A 13,509-nucleotide genomic window follows, 5' to 3' on the forward strand; every position below is an offset into this window, starting at 1 on the left:
TATACGCATTTTCACATGAGGTTTAAATAGGTTTGTTTGTGCATAACAGGTGTAAAGAAATAAGTAGTATTATAATACGTACTGAACTACTTTGCATTAAATACTTAAAGATGTATTGTTCCTTTGACAAATTCCCAAAAAATAAAAAATAAAAGATTTGAAAAAAAGTTGGTCATTTTGAAGTATCATAATAGTTATTAACTTTCACCAAAAAAATTAGTCGAAAAAAATCATTTAACTGCAATACAGACGTTTTGTTGTTCAAAAAATAACTTTGACTTCCAGTCAAAGTTTTCGATCAAAACATATCTCATAATGCAACACGCTTGTTTGGATATACTCTGTATGCATACTCATAAAAAATTCCTTGTGATCTGTGTGAGAACACCTTCTCAACCGTGACGAGTTGTAAACGATCCTAATTAGCATCATGCATACTCGTGGTTTGAAATCTTTGTTTATTTTCGCTCGCGACAATTTTCCAGACGAAATGTAATCAGATTAACTTACCTGTTAAATTACGTAAACTTGTTGTTTTTGGCCCGAATTTTCGACTTAAAGTGAATAACTTTAATACTACTTTGATATGGCCAATTTAAATTTAGAATATTTTGACTTTCATTTTTTTGTGTTTCAAGGGAAAATACATCTTTAAGTTAATTGCATAGCTTTGAACTTGTTTGTTGAGTTCTGGACTCTTCCATTTAATTTAGAGGGCTTCTTTAATTTTTAATTGATAGTTCGTGTTTGCCTTATCAATTACTAGCAATTATACCCGCCCCAGGGCGGGTTTCAAAATTAGTTTACAGCCTTCTCAGTACATAACACCTGACGCCAGTATCTGTCTATACTCACCAACCTCCACCCATCTTCAATAACACCCCATATTCTTTCTTAAAAGCAAATTCTTCCCAGTGATCGACTAATTCAATTCAACCTACGCTTCAAATTGAGAGGAGTTTACATAGCTATGATGGGTCTAATAATGGTTGAAGTACGTTGTAAATTGTGTAAATGAATAGGTGTCATATTGGCTGATAATTAAAATATCTAATTTAGATACTGCTGTCCCCCAGCCTTCTTTCTCCTTTCACCACCCAGCCACCATCAACAAACCTTAACTCCTCCCCTGGACAGTTCAAATATAGTTACTTTTCCTAGTACAATTCCAATCATATAGGCTACTTCATTACGCTAGTATTTTCGCTCCTCCTCACCCTACAAACACACCCCAGATACACTGGGTGATATGTTGAAGACGGTTCCAGTACAAATTATGTTATTATCACTCCCCACCCATAATTCCTCAGTGGCAGTTTTCAAATGTAGTTTAAAACATTCCAAATACAGTTTTGGTCATGGTGATAGGCCTACATCCCCACCCCAAACTCCCAGCCGCTCCCCAGGAATAATTAAATACTTTAAAATTTTCAAACCACAATTCTGGTGTAAACAAAATCCCCACTATTCCCTGTACCCCAACTCCTAAAGCCTGTACTCCAACTTCCAAAGCTCCCAACCCCACTCTCCCACAATTGACGTTTTTTCCTTGGAGGCATGGTGATGTAGTTGAACACAGTAACAGTAAACAACATGTGTATGTTCACACAGGAATGGCTGTCTGTAATGAGACAATCCAAGAGACCGGTACATAGCTGGATATGGTTAAAGTACTTTGCTAAATGTGTAATTGAATAGGTGTCATATTGGTTAATGAATAAAATATGTATATCTATATATCTATATTTCCCCAAACGCCTTGCTGAGGATAATTCAAATACTGTAAAACTTTTCTAGTATAATTTTACAATTCGATAGCACCGAGGACAACTACCGAGCCCTAGCAAAAATGACATCACAAACCACCACACCCACCCACCTCCTCCCACAAAAACCCCAGGAGTGGGGGTACAATTGCCATCATGTTGATACCCCATATGTATGGTTACGTGCAGAAACAGATATTTGTATAACGAACAAAAATCGAAAGTGGGGGTTTTGACCACATTTTGGTCCCTAACTTGGATCCTAGGTGGCGGATGATGTTGAAATATAGCTTAGAACATTCCCGGTACAATTGCGGTCATTTTGATACCCCAAAATGTAAGATTACGTGCAGTAACAAAAATGTGTATAACGAACAAACCAACAGACATACAGACGTACAAACTCTCTCACTTATAATATAGATTTAAAAACAAGTTTTGTTAATGTGTGTCTTACAATTCGTATCTTTAATTAAGTGTTTATATCATGTGCGAATGTTTATCTCTATGTAAATGCTCTTCTATCCGCGTTGTATAATGTCGGGAAGTTTCCCCAATATGCATTTTGTTATTGTGATATTGAAATAAAGAATTTTTATTTGAATAAATTAGCTGTTGATATAAAGTTTGCGGTATACCACGTGTATTAGTTCTGAAAAGAACTGTTGAGTTTCTATACTTTGATCGTCCTCTAGGACAACTACCCGCTTAGGACAACTACCACGCGGACAATTACTCTCTAGGACAACTACCACGCGGACAATTACTCCCTAGGACAACTACCACCCGGACAATTACCCCCTAGGACAACTACCACCCGGACAACTACCTTCTATGACAACTACCCTCTAGGACAACTTCTATTTTATTTAGATTCCCTCGGATCTGGGACTTAATCCTTCAGATGTTCAGGACATGTGCGTAAACCTACTTGATGTTAAAATGTTTTCTGTTAAGCTTAAAAAGAGTTTTTTTACGAAAGAAAATGTTAGTGTTAGTGTTGCTTATCTTTTATTTTATATTATTCAGTTATGTATCTATCTATCATGATCTTCTATGAGTTTGAAATAACCAATGTTTGGTCTTAACCATTCTATTTAATTATTTTAAATTTGGGATGGGACGTCCCATCAAAAAAGATGAGTCCCTCAGTAAAATCCGGAATAAATTGAATTGAATATTCCCCTTGGAAAACTACCCCTCTCAACAACACACAATGGACAACTATAATAACTAACCTCATGACACCAACACCTTAGTCTTTTCATTTAAGTTCATTTATTTTGCTTTTTTTTTATAATAATAAATTACGTTTGACATGAAGATGCCGTATAGAAATCTAGGAACACAGTTTACCAATTTGCACCAGTCATCGAAAATCATATAAATATTTATTTTAACAGCCCCTTACTATCGATACAATTGGCCTGATTTTGTTCATTTTTTCTTTTCCATAAGAGCTTATGTCATGCTGTTTAATGACATTATGTATTTACTGCAAGTCCAGTAAATATGGAATATTGGTTTGACCTACCCAGGGGTAGTAGTACTAGGGGAAGTTGTCATAGGAGTAGCCTAGTTTTCCTATGAGTATGGGTAGTTGTTCTAGGAGGTAGTTGTTCTAGGAGGTAGTTGTTCTAGGGGGTAGTTGTCCTAGAGGGTAATTGTCCTAGGGGGTAGTTGTCTTAGAGGGTAGTTGTCCTAGGGGGTAGTTGTCCTAGAGGGTAGTTGTCCTAGGGGGTAGTTGTCCTAGGGGGTAGTTGTCCTTGGGGGTAATTGTCTTAAGAGGGTAGTTTTCCGGATGGTAGTTGTCCCAGCAGGGTAATTGTCCAGGTGGTAATTGTCCGGGTGGTAGTTTTCCGGGTGGTAGTTGTCCTAGACCCGATTTACGAATTATATTTTTGGAGAACAAGAAATAAACAAAAATCAAGTAGCCGGATTCAAATTTTATTCGATGAATCAGATCAGCAATGCCGAAATAATAGATCATCAATAGAATGTGTGTTTGAGCAGTGCGTGCTGAAATAAATGGCCAGTGTGAATCAATTATAGGTCGTTGTGATTTTAGCGCTGTTAGTTGAATCAGTGTTGTTTTCAGTGAATTTAACACTACTGACGTTAGTTTTTTACTCACTAGTTGAGATTAAATGGACAATATGTGAATCAGTATAATAATTGATGTTTTTAGAGCTGTTAAGTTGCTTAGAAGGGAATGAGTGTCCGGTATTTGGATCACTATAATTGGTTGTTGTGTTTTACCTCTGCTGGTAAGTCGCGTACTTACTAGTGTAGGTTGAGTACTCAGCATTGATTACATCATTTGACCGTTTCCATACTTTGTGGAATACTTTGTCTCGTTTACTGCCTCTTTTAAGAAAGGTTGGCACCAGGGTTTGCATACGACTCCATCCATTAAAACCATATTCAAAGTCAGCGCAAAAGCCTTCTGTTTCTGTTTCTAAATTGAAAGAAGTTAACATGACTAAAATATAAACAAATTAGAATTTCAGAATTGTATTTTAAAAATAAACAGATTTTTCTTTTTCAGAATCAATATTTATTATCATCATTGTCATCGTTTTCGTTGTCATCACCATTATCATTATCATCTTTATTATTATCACACAATTGAGGTATGTTGAATTGAATTTGTGCTGTAAGTTTGCTTGAGCCATTTAATCTAATTATATTACACTGAGTTTACAATACACCTCATGTGATCATCATCATCATCATCATCATCACCATAAATAATTTCTTTTATAGTAGTATTCGCTTTAGCCTTACCGTTGCCACTGTACGCTTCAATACCAGCAAAGAAACCTCTATGTTGCCCACTGCTATCGGTAGTAAACGTAAGGTCCAATGTGTTACTTACAGAAGACAAAGTGTCCGGTGGCGTGTACGAGTTGCTGTAGTCGGTATGACGATTATGATCAATTACTATTAAAAGGTCATTTGATCGGAGAGAAAAATCGTAAAATTTGAGCAACAGCAAATGTCCTGGATATGTACGAAACTTGTAATCGTAGATCAGATCATTAAAATATTTTCTTGGATAATTAGGTGATGATATATTCTTCGAATGGTTTGGACATATGAAGTACTCGTCGGACAATGCCGTTTGCCCTTTATTAAAGTATAAAATAAAATGTTTTTATAAAACGAAACAAGCCAAAAACAAACCGTACAAAGATAAAACAATAATAGCGAAGGTGAGCATATTGTTCAAAGCAGTTTACGATTAATTCAATTTAACCATAATATGTTATTTATGTCACCGTAATCATTACTTTTCTTGGTTTCATTGATGAGGACGAACCCATCGGCACGAAAAAAGTTTTAAAAAAACTACAGATTCGATTAAGAACACTTTCATCTATAACGTGGTTGTAACAATGCCAAAAACACTTGTATAAAACAATGTAGAATTAAAGTCCATATATATTATGTTTAGATATATAACTGATCAAAACACTAGATATGTACTTACCATCAGAAAAGTAATTTAAGTTGATAACGAAGAACAGAAATGTTTTAAACAAAACACTTTTCATAGTTATAACAGGGAAAAATAAAATTGTTATTTCAAGAAATTCATTAGGTCGACACACTGTGTATTCCATAGAAATCATAAAACTCCAATCCAACATTTTATATATAACTCACTTAATTATTCTCTGTTAATATTCTACTGATTTTTATTGTTTTATGAATTTTATTGTGCATTTAATGATAAAAATATTACTCCTTTGTAAGATTTTATAGTACTTCTTAGTAAACATAATAAACCATTATTAGAGTTCGTCTCCATCGAGAGTAAGAGTAAACAGCATTCAAATATGTTTCAATGATGTGGTCGATTTATTATGTAATAAAAAATCTCATTTATAATTATTATACGCCTAGAAGTCATCGATGCACGAAACTAGACAAAAATGTAAGGGAAATCTATAACAACCTAAGGCAAATAGTACATCCGGTAAATTTTCCATTACCTGTGAAAATATGGAACGAAACACCAATGCAAGTCCGAGAAATTAAATATAGGAAACATTTTAAAACCAAAGTCATAGAACTCCTGTTTGAGTCATAACATTTGGATAAATAAAGAAAGAAATTTCTCACTAACCGATGAAATGAAAAAAAATAAATAACGCAACTGATATACTTCGCACGTACTATAGCCAGTGCATTGGAGGGTTATGACCACACCAACCTGCTGAAACATAGCCTTAGTAATCAAACGGCGCAGATCCGTGTTTAATAGTGGGAGGGGGGACGTATAAAAATGAAATGCTTTTCGAGCGAAGCGACCAACCTTAGGCTGGCGGCCAGGGGATCGCCAAGGGCCCCCGATTGGGGTCTTTGAGTAATGTATAGGTCGTTTCAATCGATTTCTGAGCACATAGAAATTCTGCCCAGAAGAATGCAATTATTTTGAGTTACGCACTTTTTAGGCACTGGTTCTGATGCGCCACTGGTTACATTCACGCAAAATATATTATCTTAGATACTGTATTTTGAAACTACATACGATACGTCATGCGTGCCATAGAAGTCTTACTTTCTATTTCATTTCAACAGTTTAATGATTTTTGCTGTTGAAAAGTGAGGAGGACAATCCCCACTAAAAATATGTGGGGAAGGGGGGGGGGGGGCGGTGGACATGTCCACATTTCACATTAAACTGTAACAAAATTAGACTAAATGAGTGCACATGGACCACCATTATCGGGTATGATTTACAAAAAACAAAAATCAATAAAAAGAAAACTTGGTACGCCCGCACATTACTGGATGCTTTAGGTAGAGGTAGGTCTAAAGAAAGGAGAAAAAATTAATACTAAAATATACAAAAATAATAATATTGCCAAATATGCCTAAAAGAAGCAAACATACAAATTTAGGCCTACGTAAAAGCGAATGTGGGCTTGTTTCTACATTTATATATTTGATATTTACTAGCTGTTTGACATCGAAAAATTAACAATCTATTATGAATTCAGTGAAATTACTATTGTGTGGGTTGTATTTTCAATAACCTAATAAAGATTTACACCAGGGATCTGATTTACAAAAAGCCAGATATACATGGAATTAGAGCGCCCTCTATAACATTAGCAGTACAGTATTTCCGTTCATTCTGGATTTTCCAATGGTTAAAATTAAACAAAGGTTAAGTTCACTTCCCTATTTACTATACAAAAGGTGTGGATAGCATATAGACGGCCTAGCTTACTAAATCGATGTTTTCAGCTACGGTTAGTTATTTTTAACAAGAATTCAACATTCTGTATATAGGCCTTAAAGCAGACTTGAAAATGAGACTAACAATGCTGAAAGGTATGACATAACATTTTTATAACTTATTTTAACAAGTTAAATAAAAAGGAAATAGCACGGACCGGTAGGCCTCTCATGATAAAAACACTCGTCGTATTTTGGAATATTTTACGCTCCCCACTTAACCTAATATAAATTAATTAATTAATTATGGACGGTAATGTTCTTGCTGATAAGTGTGTTTTAAAGCAAAACATGTCGGGACGGCGCGGTTCAATCGTTGTCATTCGTAGTATGGGGCATAAAGGAGTGGTACTGTACTGCACTTTCGCACCGAGCTTACCCAACGTAAAAATAAAACATTCACCCGCTGCGCGGCGGTGATGGCGAGTGAACCATGAAATCATAAATATGTACAGTATTTGTATATGTCTATTATAGCGCCCCCATAATAGCCATTAATTTTCATTTGCAAAGCCAGTTTTCTATGTAGTTTTCTGGAGTTTCCATGGAGTAGGAACTCTGATCATCTCGGAATGAATCATGAAACAATCAGTAACATTGTCCTTATCAATGATGCCAACTACGTTTACCTAATTTTTCAATCTACTGATGTGTAGAAGATAATCAAGTGTCTTGCTTAACTGGCTCTTAATTTGATTTTGTTTGTATTAGGTACAAAGTTTACTAGGGGAAAGACACACAACGTAATTAAGTAATTGACCAATCACAAGCGATAGTCCGAAGAATCCTTCCTTTTGATTAGTAAACATAATTGTGTCGCGTCCTGTATTTGCGTTAAGTTAAGCACATATTAATATGAATACCATAAACTCATATTATAGTTATTTTCCCCCTTTTTCTGACAGACATAATAGTTTGTAGTGTTTCAACATCCAAAACCAGCGAAGATGTGGTTACAATGGTTCAGCAAGTATGCCCAGCAGAAAAGGTCACATTCAAACCATTAGAAAGAAAGATTCGTTTTGATTCTAAGAAAGTAGTATTTTGTCACTCCAGTATGGATGGCCGTCTAGCATTGACAGATGTTAATGACTCCATCTATGATCAGGCTATTAAAAATGCCTGTTCAGACGTGGGTAAGATACGATAAACTTCGTACTCAAGCATTTAATTTAAGACATTGATTTTACACAAATGTTCTTACCTGCTTTTTAAGACCACCAAGTAATCAACCATTACGAAGTAAACAATATATTGAATTTTAGCAAGTTCTATGCTGAAAGAAAATACAGTAGTATAATCAACCTTATCAGACGAATTGTTTGTGAATATATTATAATTTCCGCCATGTTTCATTTGATATTCTAACTAAAACACTCTACTAAGCTTGCTAAAAGTGCGAATTTATATTAAAAATGTAATACTCAATACTCAGGTCACATCAAAGGGCATACGTTTATGAATAAACCAAAGGCTACAGACATTTACACGTACGGCGTACGTGACGCTAGCTTTCATCATTTTAGCAGCACGTATAGTACCTCTATTTTAAGCTTCTTTCCCACCACACTCGATTCACCAGGGACAAAAAGTAGTGAGCCCTCTATCGGCAGCCAATCGTTTTTGCACACGAGACAGCGTGGACAATTACCCGGAAGCAATTTTGTTTTGAAAAGTAAATCTTAGGTTTTTGCAAACTGGCCAATTGGAACTTTTGGTTTTATTTACTAATGAATAATTCATGAAAACCTTTGACAAGGCATCTACGAACCACGTGATATTGTTTTTTAATCGACGAACCCATTATATTTGTGTGAAACAAGGGTGAATTACACCGATGTTTTTTAAACAATTTTAGGCTATTCGAATGTTAAAATTTCGTCTAATTTGTTGAGGCTGTAATAAAACAACGCAATTTTTTGAGAAGGTGGGTTTTATAGTTTCTGAATATTTGATTTTTCAATAGTAGTTAATAAAAAAATCTCGTTGGGGTTATTTTTTATTTTTTTTTAATGGCTGCTTAAACATGTGCCTTCTTGGGTATTTCACTATTGAAAATGGAACACATGGTTGTAGCTAAAATCATTTTTTACGCCATAAGATAAAAAATTTGGTTTTGTAAATTAATAAGGGCAACATATAATATATAGGAAAGCTGTTTTTAATCATAAAACTCTACAAAGCCTCTTTTTTATTTATAAATCAATATAGTCTAGGCCTAGTAGTACAGTAGGAGAGCCAGGCTTTAGCCTCCTATAGTGGGGTAGTGCGTGCATTATTGGCGCGTGTTCATTGTCGGGCGCGCGTTGTTTATAGGCCTAAGAAAATAAGTAAAATATACAAATATAATTAAATAATGATTATTATTAATTGAATGTTATTTTTTTTTTACAGACCACAGAGGATTGTTCTACATACTTCAATACAAATAGCATTAAATCAACAACAATTTCTTATGAGTCATATTAATTGCTCTGGCATATAATGTGAAAAAGCACTATTAATACTGTAATAATGGATATCTATAGATGTATTGCCAAAAAGACATTTTATTTTTTAAAAACTTTAACTTATCCTAATTTACTTATTTAAAGGTTCAAGTGGCGGTTGGTTGTTGTGCAGTAGTTTAATAAAGTTTAAATGTACATTTCAAATCGGCAAATAAATAATGGTAATAGGCCTACAGTACTACAGTAAAGAAAATCTTTTCGAAGATTAGGCTTAGTACAAAAGATGTTAGCTAAGTTGATGTAGAAAACTTGTTGTCTGATTTTTAAGGTGAAATTTGTGATAATATTAAAAGTTAAAATGTTAATTGGTGTGTATTTGTATTTCATTTATTGCTCCATTATTATAATAAAAAGCAGGGAACCATGAAATTTCATTTTAGCTCCGATAAAAAGTAAACATTTTCAGCATATACTGTACTTAAATAAATCATATGTTAGTGACAGGTGACATTAACAGATTTATTATGAGATTACTAGTAAGCCTACTAGTAGGTTTAGCTCTATTCATAAAAATAATGACATTATATACTGTACATTAATTAATTAGCCTAGCTAGGCCTAACTAATTTACTGATTTTTCAGTATTTTACCAAGTCAACCAACCGTTCAGGCATGCAGACAGTCCTCACTTCACACTAATCTTCATAATTTTAAGAAAAATGAAAGTTCAGCACTTTATTTTAAAATTTATAAGCCCATATTATAAGATTCTGCATCATCCACTTAACAAGAACTAAAATTGAGAGCCCAGTGATAGAGCGCATCTTCCGACGTTCTCGTCGCCTAAGGAAACGAGTATTCCAGCCCTGCCGCGTCTTCCTAGGCCTACGCGCACCGCACTTTCGCTCAAAATACACTATCTTCAACTCCTTATAGAATTTGTTTGAAAAATAACCCCAAGCTTATATTTGGAAATCTTTGAAAATGCATATAAGACTATATTATAGCGTTTTCAGAATTTCATTTAAAAATTGCAAATTAATGTTAGCTATTTTAACAGATTAGTTAGTTTTCACTTTTTTGTTTTCGCCGTATGACTCGCTTTGTTTACGTTTACATTTGGCTTAGACGTTTATCTTAGAATTCGAATCAATTAATCCATAATCAACTAAAATTGCTATTGTTGTGGTTTTTGTTTAATATAAATGTTCTTAATAAACAGAAATAAATCAAACAACAATATAATTTAATATAAATCCGTTAAAAGGGAAATTTAGACAGCCTATAAAACACGGAAGTCAGAACTCGCGTCGCTCGAAATGCTCGGGAACTTTCTATTTATAGCCAATCGAAAAAGGCTCCGGCTAACTTAAACAATGAAAACGGCTCTCGGAACACTTAATGTCCCATTTTCGCTGTTTGACGTGGATGTGCCACTAGGACGTAACGCAAGGTCGTAAACGCAACGCAAGTAAGTTGACCAATGACAACCGACAGTTTGCATTATCCATCACTTGAGATTGGTCAAATCACTTAGGTGGCGTTACGTCCTTGTGTTGCGTCTCTAGTGGGAACCAAGCATTAGATGGAACAATCCATGACTACCGTTTGTTTTTGTCCTTTGACGCCATTTCTTGAAAGGCAGCCATCGTCATAATGACATGTTATAAAATATAATCGATTGTGAATAAGTAGACCATATTATCTGTTTCTATCATAAATGTGTCTTTTTATTCTAAGGTAAAGAAAACGTGGCGTTTATCGTCACAAAAGTCCCCACAGCTGACGTCAGGGTTAGAACACAGATGATAAAGGACACACAGCCTACACTTATCTCTAACATTGGACTGTTGCTATTGGTGGATAGCGTTACGTCTGTTGAAGAGATAGGCAAGCACAGTGTTGATGAACTTCAAGACTTCTTAGCAAGACACGTTGATGTCGATAGAAGACCTGATGCGGATGTTGAAACATTGTTTCAATATTTGAATGGAATAGGCATAGGTATAGTCGCGCTGTTGCTGGTACTGCTGTTGGGCATAAGAGGTTATTATAATATGAACAATAATAATGTCTCCCTTCTTCAAAATCAGGCAATAGAGTTGTATGAGAAGTCGAATAGTAAGCTTAACGCATCTATGGAATATTTAACGAGGAATATGAGTGATATTGGCAAACAGCTGAATTCATGTGATCAAACAGTCAACGAGCAAAATGAAAAAATAAATATGATTCAATCACAGGTAACAGATGTATACGGAATAGTAAATGAAAGTATACGGGAACAAAAAGAAACTAACATCCGGTTGGAAAACAATATTATAAATAACTCGAAAACAATGGAAAACAACTTACGCACTCAAGTAGCTAGTGATTCTAAGATTCTAAATTCAACTTTAAAAATGATCTTAACAACGGTGGAATCCGGCATTGGGAAGGTAAATGACGTCGTAAAAAAGCAATTTTCTCATTATAAAGAGATGATTCTAGGACAATTAAATACTACTGAAAGAAATATAAATGCACATGTAAATAAAACACTGAAAGATCAATATCATCAACATGAAGAGGGTATTAAAGAACTAGTTAAAACTGCGGAAAGAAACGTTCTTACACATGTAGATGACGTCATAAGAGAGCAATATCAACAACATGAAGCGATGATTAAAGAACTAATAACAACTATGGAAAGAAACCTAATGGCACATATAGATACAGTTGTAAAACAGCAAACTCCAAACGTGTGTTTGTCTGACGATACTATAAAGTCTGATAATACGAATCCGGATAAAATTAATACGAAGAACAGGAATACGGCTATAGCGGAAAGGAAGAAAACGAATTGGTTCGGTTGGTACTACTAAAGGGGGGGGGGGGCATTTGATTTGTGTCTACCGACGACCTGAACGAAGTAAGGTCATGTTAATGTGGCGCATTCGAAGAAGTTTGGACATGCTTACTCTTTTGATTCCTCAACACAGTTTTGGATTCTAGGTACAGGTGTAGGTCCATCAATGCGTAGGTCCTAGAGTAGGTCTACGCAAGCCGAAAGATCTCTAATGAAAAATATATTTAAAAAAAAAGAAGCAGCAGGAAAGAATTACTACTATATTTCGATTCTCTCTTTCAATTTAATTAATATTTTGATTTTGGTTATTTCTGTTTTACTTAATTATTTTGTATAACATTTGAGATTTAGCAGCTTTTGCTCTTTTGTTTATTGTCTTAAGGTTGTCTGACGTTAGTTACTCTTCTACATGATATACAACAGTCAATCAAGTATTATTATCCATATTCCAAACATTACAGTAATTTATTTTTGTGTACTTAGTATATTATTCTAAGCCCATTTTAGTTGTTATTAGAAAGAATGAAAGATATTTTTATTATATTTCAAATATCTTTCAACTTTTAATTTAATTGTAAAATTAATATTGTATAAAATAGTTTTTACTAGGTAACTTGGAAAATGTACATTTAAGTTTCTACTAATAGAAAAAGGATAAAACTTAACGAAGGCATACGGTCTAAAGATAATATTCATATTAGCGGGGGTGGTATTATAATCAGCTAACAAATAGCAGCCATATAAAAAGCGTATCGTTTATAATTAAAGTATTATTAAAGAAAAGGTATAGATATATATTTTACAATATTTAATTTGCTTAATATTTTATATTGAAATAAAAAACAAATATTTTGACTTTTGTACAAATACAATTACCGTTGCTTTCATAAAGACTTTAACTATAGGTGCTAAAAAACGTCTTGGATTGAGTAGGCTCCGGTGAATTTCTATAACTCATTCCTCCATGATTGAGCCTAGTATAGAAACTGCTTTCTTCGTGGTAACTAAGAGTCAACAACATGGGCGCTAAATCTAAAACTACTACTACTGTTATAATTAAGGTATACTATAATATTTTTAATGGATAGTAGGCTAGTAGTACTCATACTTACTTGTTTCAATTCTTTAACCAAGATCATCAAAACATCTTTCGGCCGTTTGTTTGTTTGTTGTTTTTTTTTATTTAAAACTCGTG

General features: G+C 34.2%; 1 protein-coding gene and 1 long non-coding RNA gene across 3 annotated transcripts; both read left to right on the forward strand.

The window, feature by feature from the left end:
• The first annotated feature begins 6,977 nt into the window (after positions 1–6,977).
• On the forward strand, positions 6,978–13,101 carry LOC140043498 (uncharacterized). 2 transcript variants are annotated; one of them, XM_072088014.1, is made up of 3 exons: positions 6,978–7,112; positions 7,922–8,152; positions 11,207–13,101. In XM_072088014.1, the coding sequence occupies exons 1-3, from the start codon at positions 7,091–7,093 to the stop codon at positions 12,328–12,330; spliced, it is 1,377 nt and encodes a 458-aa protein (XP_071944115.1). In that variant the 5' UTR covers positions 6,978–7,090; the 3' UTR covers positions 12,331–13,101. The 2 variants fall into 2 exon arrangements, with proteins under 2 accessions (XP_071944115.1, XP_071944116.1); XM_072088015.1 differs by lacking the exon at positions 7,922–8,152.
• Positions 8,603–9,485, forward strand: LOC140043497 (uncharacterized). Its single transcript, XR_011844307.1, has 2 exons — positions 8,603–8,943; positions 9,411–9,485. It is a non-coding gene; the product is annotated as an uncharacterized lncRNA (long non-coding RNA).
• Positions 13,102–13,509: the final 408 nt, after the last annotated feature.

This window comes from Antedon mediterranea, chromosome 3, assembly GCF_964355755.1.
Source record: "Antedon mediterranea chromosome 3, ecAntMedi1.1, whole genome shotgun sequence".
NCBI lineage: Eukaryota > Metazoa > Echinodermata > Crinoidea > Comatulida > Antedonidae > Antedon > Antedon mediterranea.